The sequence below is a fragment of the Camelus bactrianus genome, chromosome 14 (assembly GCF_048773025.1).
Source record: "Camelus bactrianus isolate YW-2024 breed Bactrian camel chromosome 14, ASM4877302v1, whole genome shotgun sequence".
Lineage (NCBI taxonomy): Eukaryota > Metazoa > Chordata > Mammalia > Artiodactyla > Camelidae > Camelus > Camelus bactrianus.
The window spans coordinates 27,092,484-27,111,917 of NC_133552.1; the positions used below are offsets into that span (position 1 = coordinate 27,092,484).

Sequence of the window (19,434 nt, forward strand, 5' to 3'; positions counted from 1 at the left end):
ACCCAATCCAAAAATGGGCAGAAGACCTAAACAAGCAATTCTCCAAGGAAGACATACAAATGATCAAAAGGCACATGAAAAAATGCTCAATATCACTAATTATCAGAGAAATGCAAATCAAAACTACAATGAGGTATCACCTCACACCAGTCAGAATGGCCGTCATTCAAAAATCCACAAATGACAAATGCTGGAGAGGCTGTGGAGAAAGGGGAACCCTCCTACACTGCTGGTGGGAATGCAGTTTGGTGCAGCCACAATGGAAAACAGTGCGGAGATTCCTCAAAAGACTAGGAGTACACTTACCGTATGACCCAGGAATCCCACTCCTGGGCTTGTATCCAGAAGGAACCCTACTTCAGGATGACACCTGCACCCCAGTGTTCATAGCAGCACTATTTACAATAGCCAAGACATGGAAACAGCCTAAATGTCCATCAACAGGTGACTGGATAAAGAAGAGGTGGTATATTTATACAATGGAATACTACTCAGCCATAAAAACCGACAACATAACGCCATTTGCAGCAACATGGATGCTCCTGGGGAATGTCATTCTAAGTGAAGTAAGCCAGAAAGAGAAACACCATATGAGATCGCTCATATGTGGAATCTAAAAAACAAAAACAAAAACAAAGAAACAAACAAAAAAACAAAGCATAAATACAGGACATAGACTCATAGACATAGAATACAGACTTGTGGTTGCCAGCGGGGTGGAAGGTGGGAAGGGACAGACTGGGATTTCAAAATTGTAGAATAGGTAAATAAGATTATACTGTATAGCACAGGGAAATATACACAAAATCCTATGGTAGCTCACAGAGAAAAAAATGTGACAATGAGTGTGTATATGTCCATGTATGACTGAAAAATTGTGCTGAACACTGGAATTTGACACAACATTGTAAAATGATTATAAATCAATAAAAAATGTTTAAAAAAACAAACTGATATACATCATTTCTTAATATTATCAAATTATTTCACACACTTTTACATGCTTGTTACACTTAACACATACAACATTTTGTACTTCTTAGCACCATGTGAAAAAAGGAAGATCAATATAAATCACAGTTGAAAATTCAAACTTTTTGAGAAACTCACTAGAGTTAGCAACTCAATGAAACTGCATATTATTCCGATCACTCTGTTTTTATGAGTTCTAACAAATTAAAGAATTGCAGAGTTATTTAATATAGCTGACATTCTACTAATTTCAGGGGAACAAGGGTAACAAAAGCTCGTAAGAGAATTCATTCGGAGTTCAGTTCCACTTATCCTCCCACTCTACAGAGAACACAATTGGTAGTCAGTGATTTTTTCCATTAATGGCTGGATTTGATATTACTATTTTGATGTAGATTTGAACTAAATGAACTCCATCCCTTGATTAAACAAGAGTCACTTTATCACAGAATATGCCTGCACACTTGTGGTATTTTAACTTCATCTTAGTTCATAACATAGACACTATATATTTATTACTATGATACATTAGATATTATTCCATTTTCTTTCCTATGAGAGCAAGATCTGGAGGCAAAAGTAGTTTTTCCTTCTTTACACAGACACATAGTCTCACGACCACTATTCTCATGACCACTAGTTTCTTTCCAAAGGTCCCTGATGAATCACATCCTACAAATGCCAAATTGCCCTCTCACCTGGCCTCATGCTTACTGTTGGAAACAAACTGCAATAGTGTCATATTATAAAATCACCTTGTACAATTCCCTAGACCGGGGATTGCAATTTTCCTCAGAGAGGTGGTAACCAGCAGCAAAAACAAACAAAACCTTGCTGGTGACGGGCCCCTCTCTAGGGAGAAGATCGAGAAAAACAGAAAGGTTTGTGAATTTTGCCTTGTCCTTCACTGCCTCCTGTGTTCTGTTTCTAATTCCCTCCACAGGTGATCTCATCCCATCCCACAGCTTTAAATTCCACCTCTCTGTGCCTGGTTCCCAAATTTATACCCCCGGCCCTGAACTCCCAGCCTACACCCACGTGCATATGTCCTCCGTCCACGTAGGTGTCTACAGACATTTTAAGTGATCTTCCTCACACAGCCTGCTTTGCTTTCAAGTCTTTTCCTCGTCTCTGTAAACAGAATCCCCTGTCTTTCTACCTGTACAGCCCGAGAACCATGGGGTCACCCTTGACTCCTCTCCTGCCCTAAATCTAATCTGTCAGGAATCCTGTCTTCTCTACTCTACAAATGCATGCGGAATCTGCCCTTCTCACCACTGACACTGCCCTCCAGCCTGTCAAGCCTCCACTATTTCTCACCTTAATCGTTGTCAGAGCGTGTTAACTGACCACTGGCTTTGATTTATGCCCCCACCCCGTAATCTGTTCCTCACACAGCTGCCAGAATAATAAATCTGATCTAAATCTAAAGCACAAATCCGATCATTTCACTTCTTTGTTTAAAACGCTCCAGTGGCTTTCTTAGGATAACGTCAACAGGCCTCACACTGTGGCTGCAAGGTCCTGGTGGCCTCCCTAGCATCACCTCCTGTTCTCACTCCCCCTCCATCACTCTGCCACAGCCACTGGCCTCAGCTGTGCCAAACTCACTTGTCCCTCAGAGTCTGGGGCTCGTGGCCTCCTCTGTCTATAACGTGCCTCCCTAAGAGGTCACAAAGGCTCCTGCCTTCCCTAGCCATATCAATCACACAGACACACACTTCCTGAGGCGGGATTCATTATTACTTGACACCACGTCATGTGTTTGTTTATGTGTATATTGTTACCATACGGAACTAAAATGTAAGACCAAGAAGGAGTAAGAGACATGTTCATTGCAACAACCTCAGAATTTAGAGCAATGCCCTGCACAGTAGGTGTTCAATAAATACTTGTTGAATAAATAAACAAATGAATCACTGCTGAACCAAGGAGTCAAGGTATTCAAATAAAATGTATCAGACAGTGATGCAGTTGCCAGTATCATCTCAAGGTCCAAGTTTGTCCATAAAACATCTGGTAATCCCAGTCCCTGTAACACCTAAAGGCTGAGGCAACATGGAACCTGAAGCCATTTCCTCAGAATCATCTAATAAGAACTCAAATCAATACCAGAACAGCTCTTTTTTTTTTAGTTTTTTTGGGGGGAGGGGGTAATTAGGTTGGTTGGTTGGTTGGTTGGTTGGTTTATTTATTTATCTATTTATTGGAGGAGGCCCTGGGAATGGAACCCAGGATTTCATGCATGCTAAGCATGCACTCTACCACTTGAGCTATACCCTCCCCTCTGAAAAGTTCTTAAATATTTTCAGTTTATCAGCAGTGAAGCATGTTAAGTTCAACCATAAAAGAAGCCTCTAATTTTCTGTGAATTTCAGTATATTTAGTTAAATCAATAAATCTGTTACACATTATTTTACACAACCTGTTAAACATGAAAAGGAAAGGTGCAAATGGCCTTTTGAGAGTCTTGTCAACATGTACTTCCTTGGTGTCATGTGTAGGCAGAATTAAGAAGAAATCTGTGAGAGAAAAGATCTTCAGAGAAAATACTAGGCCAAACAAGGCAGAGATGTCTTCTAGCTGATAACTGATTTCTAACTACTTAAGCCAACAAAATTCCTATCCATTCAATTAAAAATTCAAATGGCATTGTGACTATTTTGACTTAGATTGCTGAAGGAGATGAAAAGCAGAAATCAGATCATAAGAAAAATGATATAAGTATTAAATGTCTCAAGAATTTTAGGCTACAGATCAATGATAACTGAAAGCAAGCAAAATTAATAAGTCCCAGTCTAGGTAAAAGAAAAGCCATCTGTGCTAGGGAGCCTATATTAAGTCCTGGATTCTGGCAGAAGCGTGTCAAAAAGGTTACAAAGCAAAGTGACAAGAATAACTGAACAACAGCTGAAACAGCTTCTGATCTTAGGAGAAGCAGATTTTTAAGATTTAAATAGCTATGAATATAGTTACAACAGTTTATTAGTCTAAACAAATGTCCTCCCTGGGTAGTGGAAGATTGGTAGATGAGATTGCCAAGGTCCTGTCTAGAGCATCGTGAAATCTGAAGGACCTCAAACTACTGGACAGGAACCAAAAAGCAGCAACTGAAGACAAACAGAATTCTATTTTCCGGGAGGAGAGACTGGCAAGATTTATGTCACAGACAGACAAGATGGAAGATGAATTATTAAAGAGAAAAGGAAACAGTAATTATAAGAAGTCAAAATGGGTCTGGAAGAAGAAATTATATCTTATTAACTCCAGGTCTTTTGTTAAGTTTTAAAGTGATAATTCTGTGGAACATGATTGATTTTATATCTGGATATTTGCAAAGCACTTGAAATAATCAACACCAAGGAATGAAAGAGAGACAGATCTATTTAGTCTGGGAAAGTGATGGCTCAGTGGACAAATTCTTTCAGGTCCCTCACCAACCTTGGTCAGACTTTTTTGAAGTTGTTTCAATCAGCCATGATTCCTACACCAAACTGCAATTTCCTCAACACCTTTTTAGAAAATTAAAAACCAATGAGTACCAAAAGAAGTAGGGTATAGGGTACCTTGAGTATTCACAGACTTAAACAGCATGTCCTTCTGAGCTAAAGAAAGATTAGGAAGAAGTCCAACGTAGGTGTGGTATCAGGAGAAAAGTGGAATACTGTGACAACTCCACAAGTTAAGTGGCAGAATCACACAGGGTGCTTACATTCTGTTCTGAAAAAAGGCGTGAATTCAAACTTTTATGCTCAAACATGTTGGTTACTTTGTCTACTTTTGAATTAACCCACTCTCACCCAGAGAAATCGTTATCTAGAGACTCATTTTAACAAAAATTAAAATAATTATCTCAAAAGTACTTCACATTTTCACTTGAAAATGTGATTTTAAAATACATTTGTTTTAGGGCAATGAAAATACTCTGTGTGATACCATAATGATGGGCATGTTATTATATATTTGTCCAAATTCATAGAATGTACAACACCAACAGGGAACCCTAAGGTACACTATGGACCTTGGGTTATTATGATGTGTCTGTGAATTATAAGAACTGTATCTCTCTGGTGAGGGATGTTGATAAACGAGGAAGTTCTGCCTGTGGTGGTGGGAGGAGGGACTAGGAAATCTCCGTAACTTCCTCCCAATTTTCCTGTGAACCATCAATTGTTCTAAAACAATAAACACTTAAAAATGATTTTTAACTTTGTTTTTATTTTACTGTTCTCGCTATATATTTTTCCTCCCTTCTGTTCATCTCTTTCTTATTTCATATAGTCACTTAGCCAGTGACACTGTGTACTGGAATATGGGCCATGTGTTGGAAATATAAAGGTATTCTTCAGCCCATCAAAAAGTTCTGAGCATAAATGAAGATTGTGACGTGTAAAACAGCACTTATATTCCAGGGTGATAAGAACCATTTAGAGATACACACTGGGCATTATGGTAACACAGAGGAGGGATGCTGAATTCTGCAAGGAATAACAGAAGCGCTAGGGAAAGCATCCCCAAGAAGGCTTCCTTGAGGCAGAAAGAAGGGAAGGGAGCATGCTAACAGGTCTGAGCAAGGTGCCTTGAGAGCACAGCAAGTTGCTGAGGAAAGATGAAGGCCAGGGAGAAAGGAAGGCAAGAGGTGGGCGGGGATGGCAGGAATCGCATCCTTAGAAGACAGTGGGTGACTCACTCCTTAAAGTGAGTGGGTGGCTAGGAAGGAGGGGATTATAGAGAGGTCTGAACAAACACTCGGGGTGATGAGTACGTTCATTATCTTGACTATGGTCATGGCTTCATGAGTGTGCTTATGTCAAAATTAAACAAATTCTACAAATTTTAAGTATGTGCATTTGCTTGTATGTCAATTATATCTCAATAAACCTTTTGTCTAAGGCTTACTGCTATTCTAAGAATTCGGGACATCCATGTAAAAGTTATGGGGAGCAACCGAAGGAACTTAGGGAATCAAAAGAAAGACTTAATCATCTGCTATGTACCCTGCTCTTATTATATGCCAAGGACCAAGCTTGTCCCAAAACACAGAACACATTCCCATAATTAAGGGAAGAACATGGGTTTTGAACTCATTTTTATAACTGAGCGTCAAAAATGCAAGGCACAGCAGACATCACAAATCAAAGCGGAAAGACAAGTAAGAGGCACTGCAAATACTTACAAAGGAATAACACACAGGTTATATAAGGAGCTTCTGTAAGTTATAAGGAAAAACGATAATACAGTAGGAAAATAAAACATTAATAGGCAATTCCAAGAAGAAATAAAAATTATCAATAAATATATAACAACTACCTCAATCTCATTTGATAACCAGGAAACATAAAGTTTAAAAAAAAATCACCAAGTGAAAAAAGATAGATAATATTAAGTACTACTGATACTGATGGTGCCAAAAAAATAAAAAAGAACAAAAGGAAAAAAGAATCCTCATGTATATTGTTCATAAAAGTATAAACTGACACATCTCCTGGAAGGCTAATTTGGCATTAATTATCAAGATTAAAACCACTTTTGACCTAGAAATTCAAACTATGAGACTCTTTTCTAAAGAAATAATAATGTTAATGACAGAAGCTAACGCTTATAAAGAGTTTATGATTACAAATGATTGACACATATTCACTATTAATTTATTCAATAATCAGGAGAATTCCGTGGAGGCATAATACTATCATCCTGGTGGTTGGCAGAACACTGGTCCCCCAAGTATGGCCACATACTAATCCCCAAAACTTTTGAACACATCATCTTACACGGCAAAAGGGACTTTGTGTCTGTAATTAAATTAAGGGTTTTGAGATGAGGAGATTGTCCTAGCTTAGCCAAGTAGGCCCACTCTAAGCTCAAGGTCCTCCTAAGAGGGGAGGACAGGGTCAGAGACGGTGGTGTGATGACAAAAGGTGAAGTCAGAGTGATGCTGGGTCATAAGCCAAGGAACGTGAGCAGCTTCCAGAAGCTGGAAAAAGCAAGGAAATAAATGTCTCCCCAGAGCCTTCAGAAGGAACACAGCACTAATGGTCCATTTTGGAATGCTGACCTCCAGAATTATAAGATAATAAACTTATGTTGTTTCAAGCCACTAAGTCTGTGGTACTTTGTTACAGCAGCAACAGGAAACTAGTCTCATTTCATAGATATAAAAGTCGAGGTACAGAAAAATAATTAACTACCCAAAATCACACAGCTGGTAAGATTGATCTAGGATTTAAACCCAGAGTTCATGTACATAACATCTATGATACATTGCCTTCAAATACATATACAAACATGTATGCAGAATTAATTTTTTTAAACCCTGGGGAAAACAAGAACTAACCATCCTTCATTTAGAGAACAGTGTAAAAACAAGTCATAATATGGACCATGAAATACCACATAAGAATTTTAAAACATCACATCATAAAAATAAAAATCTTGATAGAGGAGCCAAGATGGCAGAGTAGAGAGACTCACAGCTCACCCTCTCCCACAAGTACACCAAGAACTACATCTACAAACCCACTGAATCGCACAGGACACCTACTAAACTCTGGCAGAGGGCCTCTCATTTCGAAATACAGGAGGATTCCTACAAAATATGATAAACATCAAGTTTATATTGTATAGCACAGGAAACTATACTCAATATATTGTAGTAACTTACGGTTAAAAAAGAATATGAAAATGAATATATGTGTGTTCCTATATGACTGAAGTATTGTGCTGTACACCAGAAATTGACACAACAGTATATACTGACTATACTTTAACAAAAAAAAATTAAAAAATCTCCAAAACATATTTCATAGTGAAAAGTTTCAGAACAATATATTTTTAAATGTGCATATGAACATGCATGCATTTGTAAGTGCAAAGAAATAGGACTGGAAAGCCAACAAAATGTTAAAAATGATCATCTGTATGGAATATAATGGCTAGTGGGATACAAGGAACTTCAACATTGTAGTCAATGCTTTTATATATTATTTGCATGTTTTACAACAAGAATATTTGGGTGTATTTTAAAACAAGCCATTTTTAATGCAGGGAAATATGCATGAATGTCTTACAACATTTTTTGATTAAAAAAAAAAAGATAGCTCCACTACACAAAGTTTAAAAGTCCTGCCCTACAGTGACACCAAATGGCGGCAGATCAAAATACAGTACACAAACAGGACATTTGTTCAATCCAATTTTCTATAAATGTTATGACTCCTTTGAAAAATCGGCAGTTTAACAGAACTAAATAATATGGAGACAAGTACTCAAAAACCTAGAATTTGTAATCAAAGAAAGTCTAGTATACTCAGTTTCAAATGCAAATTTTAGGCTCTTTTCAAACTTCAGCTAATCTTGTGATCCCACTGAATTTTTACATGTCTTGTTTCTCACACTGTTAAACCATGCCACTGTGAGCAGTGATTTAACCTAATGGCTTATTGATCAAAGAAACACTGCAAATATGAAAAATACAGTCATACAACTAAAATCAGGCACTACTCCAAGGAAAACAACCTTTGGTAAGTAGGCAGTATTTTGAGGAAATGAAAAGGAACTGGGGCAGAAGAGGGAAGGAAGAAATTCAAGAAAATAGACAGGCAATTGATCCAAAGAGTAAGAGTTTCTAGAAAGCATATTTTAATTTCTTAATCTTATTGATAGAATATTAATTTGAATAAAGCATGAAGATAGGGCATGCCAAAAATTAACTGATTTCCCAACAAAAGTTCTGTCATGGACTGTCCAGGGAAAAGAATATTTCCAATTAAGCACATCAGTTAGTACTCAATGTCTGCTGCCCCAAACCTAAAACCAACAAATAAAATCAGCATATAAACTGTCTGATTCATTTCAAGTCACACAGAAAGATACAGAGACAGACCACCTCCCAGGACACTTCTCTAAAATACCAAAATACCATTTAACCAGAATCCTTAGTCCCTCAGCATTAAATGATGGCTTTTTCAGACTTTCTGATTAGTTTTAATTTTTCATATGCCAGAATCTCCTAGAAAGCATAGGACATATAATCAACTACAAAAAACAAGTCAATAATATTATTAAACTATTAGGCCCTGAATTCATAGCACCAGTTATCAACTCTAAAAGGTCCCATCCACCAACCATCATCATGTGCACCCACTGCTAGACTATAACGCATGGACAGGGCCAGCTCTGGAACATGTGAGAACCGTCCTGCTCACAATGGCCGTTGCCCAAGGCAGAAGGGCTGCAAGGAAGTTCAGGAAGGGACCTTCAGATTCTGAATTACTAGAAATAACGGATGAGAATCTAAATGCTTAGTACCATCAAAAACTACCCATGTCTAGTACTCATGCATTAAAGCTATTTTTAAGTATTAGAGATAATGTCAGCATTAAAGAATTTTGCTTCTAATTTCAAGGGACAAATAAATAAAAATGGATATGAAACTCTCTATTACAAGAAACCTGGAGGGAACACAGGTCCAGCAAGTGGTTTAGTGACTGAAAGGAGGCTTCAAGGATGCACAAGTTAATGGATATTCACATATTTCTGCAGAGTATATTTGTATACCATACTCTCTGGGAAACAGAACCCTGGATAGCTGTATGTAAGTAATACATGATAAAAGTAAAACATGTTTATAATTTATATGCTACATTTTATATATTCTATTTGGTCTTTAATTGACATTGGTTACTAGCATTCTGGATGTGTTACTTTTGCACACTGCCCTTCTATCAAAGAGAAATAATGTAAAAAAATATTGATGTCCAGGGAAGCTGCTTTTTGTTTATTAAGTGTTTTACATAATTCTTGTGTGGAATTAAAGTTAATTATATAATGCAAACAACTGTAGTGACTTTATCTTTTGTATCAAATTCGAGTATTTATTTAAATAGGATATGCCTTTCTGGGAAATCTGTAATTAACATGAATGAAATTAATGAATTTTCATAATTGGATGAAAGAAAAATTTAAACTGACTGGCAAGTAACATTAACTGCAGGGTTTTAACTGATTTTTGTTAAAAGGAAAACAATGCTAGAAATCACAGTATCAGTGTACAGAACCAGAAGATGAAACAGAGCCAAGAGCACGTCTATCTATGGCGAAAACAAATGAAAAGGCAAGTTTTGGCCCTATTCGAGGTGTAGTAGGTTCAAAAGTCCCAACCCTTGATTATTCTTTAAACTCTGTGATGATTTTTTAGGTAGAAATGATAAGGACTTGAAATCTAGGTTTATGAAATAAGTAAATGTTTTTCTATAGGAGAAAAGTCTTGTAGGAATCTGCAGTTTAGCTTACTTCAAGTTAAAAGCCCATCCTTGATAGACACATAATAAATTACATTAATTTTATTATTTTAAAAGTAAAAGAGTATTGTGGGAATCTTTTAAACATATACACGGTAATTATAATCAGTTTTCTAAAACCACCAAATTATTGTATGTTTTATACAATGTTGATAAACTGAAAACATATCACTCCTTAATGAATTAGGAAACTTAATACTGAGCTTTTAATCCAGAAAGGGGAACAGAAAACTTCAGGCATTCCACGCTTTTCATCATTTTTTGGTTAATTCTCAAATATTGTTTGGAACTTTAAGCAGGTTTCTCTGTCTTTTTGGGGTGTGGGGGTTTGAGAAGAAGGGGCAGCCATTTGGAAATGGCAAAAAATTGAAATGGAAAAAAGGTAGAGTTAAAGAACATTACTATTTGATGCCCCCCCAAAAAAGAGTATATAAAAAGTTCTTATCTTTTCTTCAACTTTCTTTCTCCTTTCTTCACCAAAACATATGTATTTTTTAAAATGATAGTACAACACAAGCCAGAACTTGAAACAATATTTTTAGCAATATTCATAATCAACAGATAATGAAGCTCTGTTCATATTTCCAAAGCAGACAGTTTTCAACAGCATCACTCTTTCCTCACTATATTCCATTTGCAGTCAGGAATGACCTAGCATGGAATGTGTAGACTCAAGGTCAAGTTTGTGTTGACAAGTCCTGAAATGGAAGTGGTCCATCTCTGCCTTAAAATCAAAACTATAACCTCTAGCACTGGTATCTGGGAATATAATTGTTTTAACTTTTCTGACCCCTCTGAGTACACTGCTTGTAAATCATACTTCTTTGATGTGAACTCTAGTTTTCAAAGGCAGGCATAATCTGACTATTTAAATAAACATAAAATATCTGCAAGTTTGAGCTCATTCTTCTATGACAATCAATATAACATAGGAATAGTTTTAAATCTTCTCTGTGATTATATGCAACAAAGTTACCTGTTAAATAGGTATTTTCACATAAGCTTGTGTTCTAGATTTAATGTGCACAGGAAATATTTCAAAATTATAACTTTATATGTTATGATTTTCAGGAGTCAAAAAAGATGGGCAAAAATCAAAATTCTAAGTAGTCTATGTTTAAAAATGTAATGCAAATTCTCCACTTTTTCTCACGTGGAAGACACTGCATCAAATAGGGATCAAGAGAAAGACAAAGTGATCAGGAGATGGAAAGTAAACTAAACAAGGAAATACAGAAAAGAGAAAAAAGAACAAAAATTAAAAAAAAAAAAAAAAAAAGGACAAGTTGAATTGAAAAGAATACCCTGGAGAACTGGGTTTAAAAAGAAATGAAGTGGGGAGGATATAGCTCAAGTGGTAGAGCGCATGCTTAGCATGCACAAGGTCTTGGGTTCAATCCCAGTACCTCTTCTAAAAAGAAACAAATAAGCACACTTAATTCCCCCCCCAAAAAAAGAGAAAGAAATGAAAAGTATTTTTCTAAAGACAGTAAGTTTAAAAGTTTTATAACAAAAATTATAAGCCTATGAACAGGAGAACCCCTGATTTTTTTTATTCTGAGTATTGTAACTTTGGGGGCCGGGGGTGGGGGAGGGGGAGAGGCTCTTCAAGGAAGGCTGAGTAGAATGGGTTCATGACAGGACAGGAAGGCGTTTAAGTGCAAATACCGACAGCATGCGAAATACAGCATGTAGACACAGTCCTTTAGTTAGCCAACCCAAATTTTCAAAGTTATATCAAATACAATTTCATCATGTCCCTGGAGGTTGGTAGTGATATACCTGAAGACTACAGGAATAAAATGAACGATCTTCCGTATTTTAAAAAATGAAATGCTTCTTTAAATATCATCAGGATGACTGAGTATAACTAACCTCAAAACGATAATTTAATGGAAGAAGGAAGGGCAGGAGAAAAGAAAGCTTGATAAAAATCTTAATTTTAAGTTGCAATACAGCTAACATATAACACTGGCAGGTCTTTCTTTCACCTCTTCAGACCCCATCTCCTATAAAATAGGAGGCTGGAACAAGATGATTATCAAGGTGTCTCAAAGATTTTCTAAAATGTATTCATTTTTCACCCTCATTGCCAAGAAAGAGACTCTATTTCTAATTTCAGAGTCTAACATATGAGATGAACTGAAGTGAATGATTACAATGAGAAACGGAAACTACTCTTGTAACATGCTGGAATACAGAGCTCTAGAATGAATCAAAAATATACTCTCTAGTCATGGGAGTGCAGTTTCCATTTCATGTTTTGTCATTAAATAGAGAACACAAACAATCAATGTTTTTACTTTTGAAAAACTCCTTGGACGTCATTTAAGGCATGAGTTTCAATATGTATTTTAAATCAAGATAATTTCCCATAAATACTGTTAGGTTATAAAAGAAAGCAAATGGACATTAAAGGTTTGTGAGCAATAATGACGTGAAAAGGCTTAACGTTTTCTTTCCTCCATTTTTGCAAAGTATAAAAATCCCTTCCAAAAAGAGCTGACGCTGAGAGATGGTACTTACCACAACAGCAAACTGCTCAGGTTCGCATAAGTTGTTATAATCACTCTTGAACTGAGACAATGAATTTAATTGTTCTTGATCAGGAAGATGCTTTATTAAGTTCTAAAAATTGAAACCAAAAGAAAATATCTTCATTAAATGTGCTTCTTAAATTTCAGGAAAATTTATTAATTAACTACGAGAAGGAAACCATTAAAAAAGTTAATCTTTAGTTTTATTTCTAGGTAACCTCCCTGATAACTCAGCCTTTAGCTAACATTCTCTGCATCTTGAAAGCAGTCAGTTTTCCTCCTCTCTATCCAGAGTTATTATATATTCAAATCAAGCACTACTGAATGTTTATTTGATTAGCTATATAATTGAGAAAGAAGAATTCAACCTATACCAGAGGAACAGCTTTCTCACCTGGATAAATGTGATCAATTACATTTCAGCTTTGGGGAATTAAGTGTCAGAAATTTCAGGCAAAGCCAAACATATTTTAGCACTTCACTCAGGGGGATAAAAGAAATCACTCTATTGCTACTAATAGGGAAAGGAAAGAACAGCAAAGAAATCAAGGGACTTTTAATGACAGCACTTGTAAGATTTAACTCATATGATTATGGCTTTAATCATAAAAATGAAGATACCTCTAAAACAAAGACAAAGTAACTTTTCCTATGTGAAAGAGAATTTGAAAAGGCATTGAAGACACAGCATGATACACCTTGCAAGTAAAAGTATACAGAGAGATCCTTTGGGAACTTCAGTGCTATAGCTGTAACAGCCCATTGTCTGTATCATCTGTAGCCCAGAAACTATAGGTGCATTTGGCCATTCTGGCTCCTTTTTCCATGCCCAGCCTTTCCCAAGCCACACACTTAGACAAGAGAAATACTCCCAGTGGACAAAGACCAAGGGAATATGTGTCATGTTGCTTCCCTGTTAGAACTTCAAGGATTAAACCATCCCTTGGACAAAGTTTATATAGATGCTCTGTTTTTAAACATAACTGACTACCATAGTGTTACAGCAAGTTAGTGTATTGATATTAAAATTCAGAAAAAAAGAGTGCTTCATGCTCACAATTCTAAATTACAGCATCAGGGGGAGGGTATAGCTCAAGCGGTAGAGCACATGCTTAACATGCCCAAGGCCCTGGGTTCAATCCCCAGTACCTCCTCCAAACAAAAATAAATGAATAATCCTAATTACCTCCCCCTCATCAAACAAAACAAACCAAATTCAGCATCAGTAAACTCTCTACAAGCCAAAAGTCAAGTACGGATTATAATTAAGCTTACATCATGTTAAAAATACACATGGGGGGGCGGGAAATTCCCAAAGGTGTTATAAGTTAAAAATGTTAGAGACTGTTATATATCAAAGTAGTTAGATCAAAGAACAAGTTTTTGACTCACTGTGTTCTTTTTGACAAAAACTTGATTTACTGGCCAAAAACAAACACAAAAGTGGCAATTTAAGATCATCCCTAAAAAATGTATTCATTATTAATACTAACAAACTGAATAAAAACAACAAAGTTATATGAGTTTCCTACATAAATATAAGTTTCTTTTAGTAGAACTGCCTGTGACCAAAAGACCTGGTTATTTATATTTTCTTTTAATTATTCTATTTGACAGCTGATCTCTTAATTAAATTGGGCTTCTGAATTTCTCCAGCATCCTTTTAGATGACCATCAACTCCCCCTGAATATTTTTAGTTACTACATACTTAAATTTTAATCTTTCATCAGAAGCTCATTAATTGTTCACTTCAATATTTTTGCTCTCTAAAGTATTAAACCATTGTGATTTGTAAGAGTGCAGGCCCAACCTTCCTTTGTTTCTCCCTTTATCATAATTCCCATCCTTTCATGAATCCTAAGTTCCTATGAAACTAAATTCTTCACAGTTGCCCCCACACAGCCAGCTTTTCCCTCACACAATCCTTCTGCCCTTTTCTCCCACCCAAGTACTAACCAGGCCTGACTCTGCTTAGCTTGAGAGCAGACAAGATCGGGTACGTTCAGGGTGGTACGGCTGTAGACCCTCTGCCCTTTTCTAAACATATGCTTCATTCACCCTCACACACACATACACACACCTAGTATAGCATCTAGTTCTAAGACAACCTCAATACAGCCGTGTGAATCTTGTATTGTAACTATAAATACAAATGTCATCTCCCTTGCCACACTATAAATTCCAGAAACGTAAAGTCTATGTCTGATTGAGCCTAACACAATGCCTTGCACAGGGTGGGCACAATAAAATACTTGCTAAATAAATTAATTAATAAAAGACTGAAGGGACAAAGGTAAATGGGTAAAGAATGAAGTGGAAAAAAAATGACAACCCAAAATGACATCAGTACTGATATCTGTTACATGTGAACAAATAACGAGATATGTCAAGACAAGACCATGACAGTGAGTAAAGCCCACCAAAATAGTAATTATTACAAAGCAATGCTTTTTCCATGCCCTGCTCAAAATAGGCAAGTTCCTCGCTTTACAATTAGAAACATATTTTTAAAATCAAAAACAAGATTTCAAATAGCATGAAATTCTTATTTTTAATGAATTAATGAAGACTTTACATAGGTCCTAACTAAATTTCTAGATTTTGAATTTGTGAGATTGGTTTTATATTTAGTAAGTATGGTAGGCAGAATAATGTCCCAAATCCCCTGAGATGTCCATGTCCAATCCCCAGAACCCGTGGAATATTACGTTATGTGACAAGGGAATGAGGGCTTCAGATGGAATTAGAGTTGCTATCAGCTTGACCCTAAAATGGGAGATTACCCTGGATTAGCTGGATATACCCGATGTGATCCCAAAGATCTTAAAAGTGGAAGAGGGAGAGAATAATTGAGTGACAAGGAGATGTGACTAGAAAGAAGGAACAGAGAGATACGATGTTGCTGGCTTGGAAAATGAGGGGAGATGTCCAGGAGCCAAGGAATGCAAGCAGGCATAAGGAAGGAGGTGGAAAAGACAGAGAGACAAACTTCTATAAAGCTTCCAACAAGGAATGCAAGTCTGCTAACACCTTGACTTCAGCACAGTAAGACTTCTGTACTAAGAAATGGAAGATAATATATTTGTTTTATTTTAGGCCATTAAATGTGTTACATTACATTGCTAAAGTAGTAACAGAAAAACGAATATATTAATAAATTATACGGAACCAAATGTTCTTAGGACATGAATTTTAAAATGCAAATTTTTTCCATCTCTATATGACAAAGGCCACATGATCATCCAAAATATTCATGTAATCAAGTTAAAAGCTACTCTATAAATATTTAACAAATGCATTGTAAAAACTGCAAGCATATTAAGTAGTAAATTCTCTTTAAGAAAGTTAGAAATCTACTCCCAACAAGGCACATACACAATAATAAAGACAAAATCTAGTAAACAGAAACTGTGAGAGGAAACAAACACTTGAATCAGGTAGTTTGAGTCTGACACTCACAGCACAAATCACTGATGGGATGATATATTACTACCCACCACATTCATAAGAAGTGACAGGCAAAACCAAGAACTTCTGAGGATACCATTTATTAATAAATTAAAACACCTACAATAATTTTAATTGGGTGTTGACAATAATAAATACTGATTTCTTTGTTTTGCTAAAAAATCAACTTTTTAAAAAACAAATCACTTTTCTAAGCACATCATAGAAATAAAAGGTAGTAAACTGAAAATGTTATTTTTTCACTGTATAATTTGTGGTCTGCTTCTCCAACTTTAAATTCTACCAAGATACACATTATTGGTACTTGATGTGGAATTCAGCAAGTAACTCTGGCACCATACTAGCATTCGTTATATAATCCATTTCAAAAATCTTCCCGAATGATTCAGAATACTACGCAAACAATTTCTAGTATCACAGGAACACAAATGACTCAAGGAAGTGTTGTTAATAAAGGTAATTCTACATAAAGAGAAAACACGCTCAATCTTCTATACCAAATAACAATATAACTTTACAAGACAGACAAGTCCAAGAAAAACACATTCTAAAAGGATTATACAAATAAATTTAAATTAGTGTATTACTAATCTTAACTGTACCAAAACAAGCATACGTGTAAAAGTAAACAATATGCCTTTCAGAAATAGTCATTTAAAATAAATGAAATGAAATCATTTTGATAGTGTTATATTTAGCTTGCAGTTAAGAGAAGATGCAGAGTTTTATCTCCTGGCAATGCAGAAGTTCTGCTAAAACTAATTATGCAGCAATGATTTTCCAGTTGAATGATTTGGTTTAAGAATTTTGCTTCACTTACAGATTTCTATTTAATGAGAAGCGTGCAATGAAATATTGGAATTTAAGCTCTCTGCCTGTTTGTTTACCTGAATCATAGACTCCGCCAACTGTGTTTCATCCACTTCCAAAATCATCATTTTGATTTCCTCATATGGCACCCGAAAAGAGCTCAGGAAGATTGCTAAGAGGGGTTAAAAAAAAATAAGACTCATAATGAGGAAAGATAAGGAAAGAATTTGAGATGTAGTTCTATATATAAAATCACAAATAATTCATAAAATGATACATTTTAAGCATTTAATATAATTACTGTAGGGGAAACTTTCATTAGCACATTTTATACTCTTCTCCAGTTTTAGAACTAGTGTTTAAACAACAGTCCAATATTATTACACTGATTCTGAGGTTGATTTTTTAATGCTTAGTTATCAACCTATTATAGAAATGGTGCCAATTTTGATGTTTAAAAAAACCTGAAATATGTTTAGCACACTATAGAGATATCACATTGTAATGAAAAAAAAAAACATAAAACCCCAGTATGTACATGTCATATTTATCTAGACATGTGTGTATTAGCTTGTAAAATATCTTCCAGCCTTACTAAAATAATTCAGAAAAAAATATTTAAGACTGCTAAGCAGTGCATTAATATTATTCCAAGTTATAATAGCACTTTATTATTCAGAAATATTGTAGACAATAAACCAGAGAAACACCCTTCACATTTAACTAAAGCTTAAATATACAATATTAGGACACAGATTTCTATGGAAAACTGCCCAAATGGACTAGATGGGATAAAATGTTACTTCTGAGAATTCCAACATGATTTACATTATTTTTGATACCTAATACATCTAAAGTTAAAATACAATGATCTTCTCAAAAGCTCCTTGTATCAGAATATTCTCACAGCATTAGATTTAATGCTTTTACTGTTTCTCCTCCTTTTCTACTATTATTGTTTCTTCTCTCCAGTGATAGACGTCACTTCTTGAACATACTCACAACTTGTTACCACTACTCACTATTTTATTATATAAACTGAACTTATGTCATCTTATTTGTAAGCAGAGGGAGGGAGGGAAAGCAAGCAGGAGGGAAGGAGGAGGGAGAGAGGGAGGAAGGAAGGAAGGAAGGAAGGAAGGAAGGGAGGAAGGGAGGGAGGGAGGGAGGAAGGAAAAGAAACCAGGGAAGAAGAATATTTAAAGAGAAAAATGCCATCTTCCAGAATTATGGAGAGAGACAAATCACCGGAATAAGGAGGCAACAAATCCTAAATATAATAATGTTTTTTTAAAGCTACAGTTTAGCTCCTTGTACAACACCAAGCATTGGAGAGGTTGTAGAGCGGGAACACTCAAGCTCTGATGATAGACGAGTAAATTGGTACAATCACAGAACAGGTATATATTCAAAGTAGAGGTCTCCCAACCTTTTCTGTAAATGACTACATAGTAAATATTTCAGGTTCTGTGAGCTAGACAGTCTGTCACAACTACCCCATTCTACTGTGGAAGCACAAAAGCAGTCATAGACAATATGTAAAAGAATGCCTTGGCTAAGTTGAAATAGAACCTGTTTTAAAAAAAAAAACAAACAGGTAATGGATGACATTTAGCCTGAAAACCATAGTATTTTGTCACACCCTTAGTACCACCAAAAATGGGAAACAACCCAAATGTCAACCAAGGGTGGAATGAATAAAGTATAATATTCAGAGAATGTTATACTAAGCTTCAACGAAAATGAACACCTTATAGCTGGATGCATTAACATGGTATGATTTTATATACGTACCATTCAAAGTTAGTCAAAACCAAACATGGACATGGTTGGTAAAATTACAGGGAAACGGAAGGGAATATTTAACCCAAGATTCAGGATAAGGTTACTTCTCACAGGATGGGAGGTAAGACTAGAGAGGATCATATACATTTCTAAGTACTAGTAATGTTCCATTTATTTAGGTATGAGTGTTTGACTTATATATCATGCATTTTATATATTCTCTCATGTGTCTAATATGCCGTAACAATATATTTAAAACAATTTAAAATGAATAATATAAAAACAAAACACATGGGGGTGGGGCTGGCACACTGTATGGTAAAGGATTAAGTTTATCCAGGTGAGGTTTGCTCCTGTGAGGTACTCTCTAAGCACTTCGAATGTCCTGCCTGATAAGTGTCTTAGTTTACTGGGAGCACTGGGCCACACAAGACAGTCTATGCTAACAATGTGATTTATGGTGGGGACCTTGGGTCACACAGTATTAGCCTGACCTGTGGAGAGGCTGCAAACTACGGTCAGTCATATGGGGGTTGAGCCATAACGAAGACCCAGTAAAAAC

At 35.9% G+C, this 19,434-nt stretch overlaps 1 protein-coding gene across 1 annotated transcript in view; it reads right to left on the bottom strand.

The window, feature by feature from the left end:
- Positions 1–19,434, bottom strand: part of DIAPH3 (diaphanous related formin 3) — a 470,879-nt gene that overhangs the window by 230,026 nt on the left and 221,419 nt on the right. Inside the window, exons 19-20 of the mRNA XM_074378260.1 lie at positions 17,165–17,259; positions 12,798–12,899 (exon numbers count right to left, since the gene is read on the bottom strand). Of these exons, the coding sequence (XP_074234361.1) occupies positions 12,798–12,899; positions 17,165–17,259 (197 nt within the window). The remainder of the gene's footprint in view (positions 1–12,797; positions 12,900–17,164; positions 17,260–19,434) is intronic.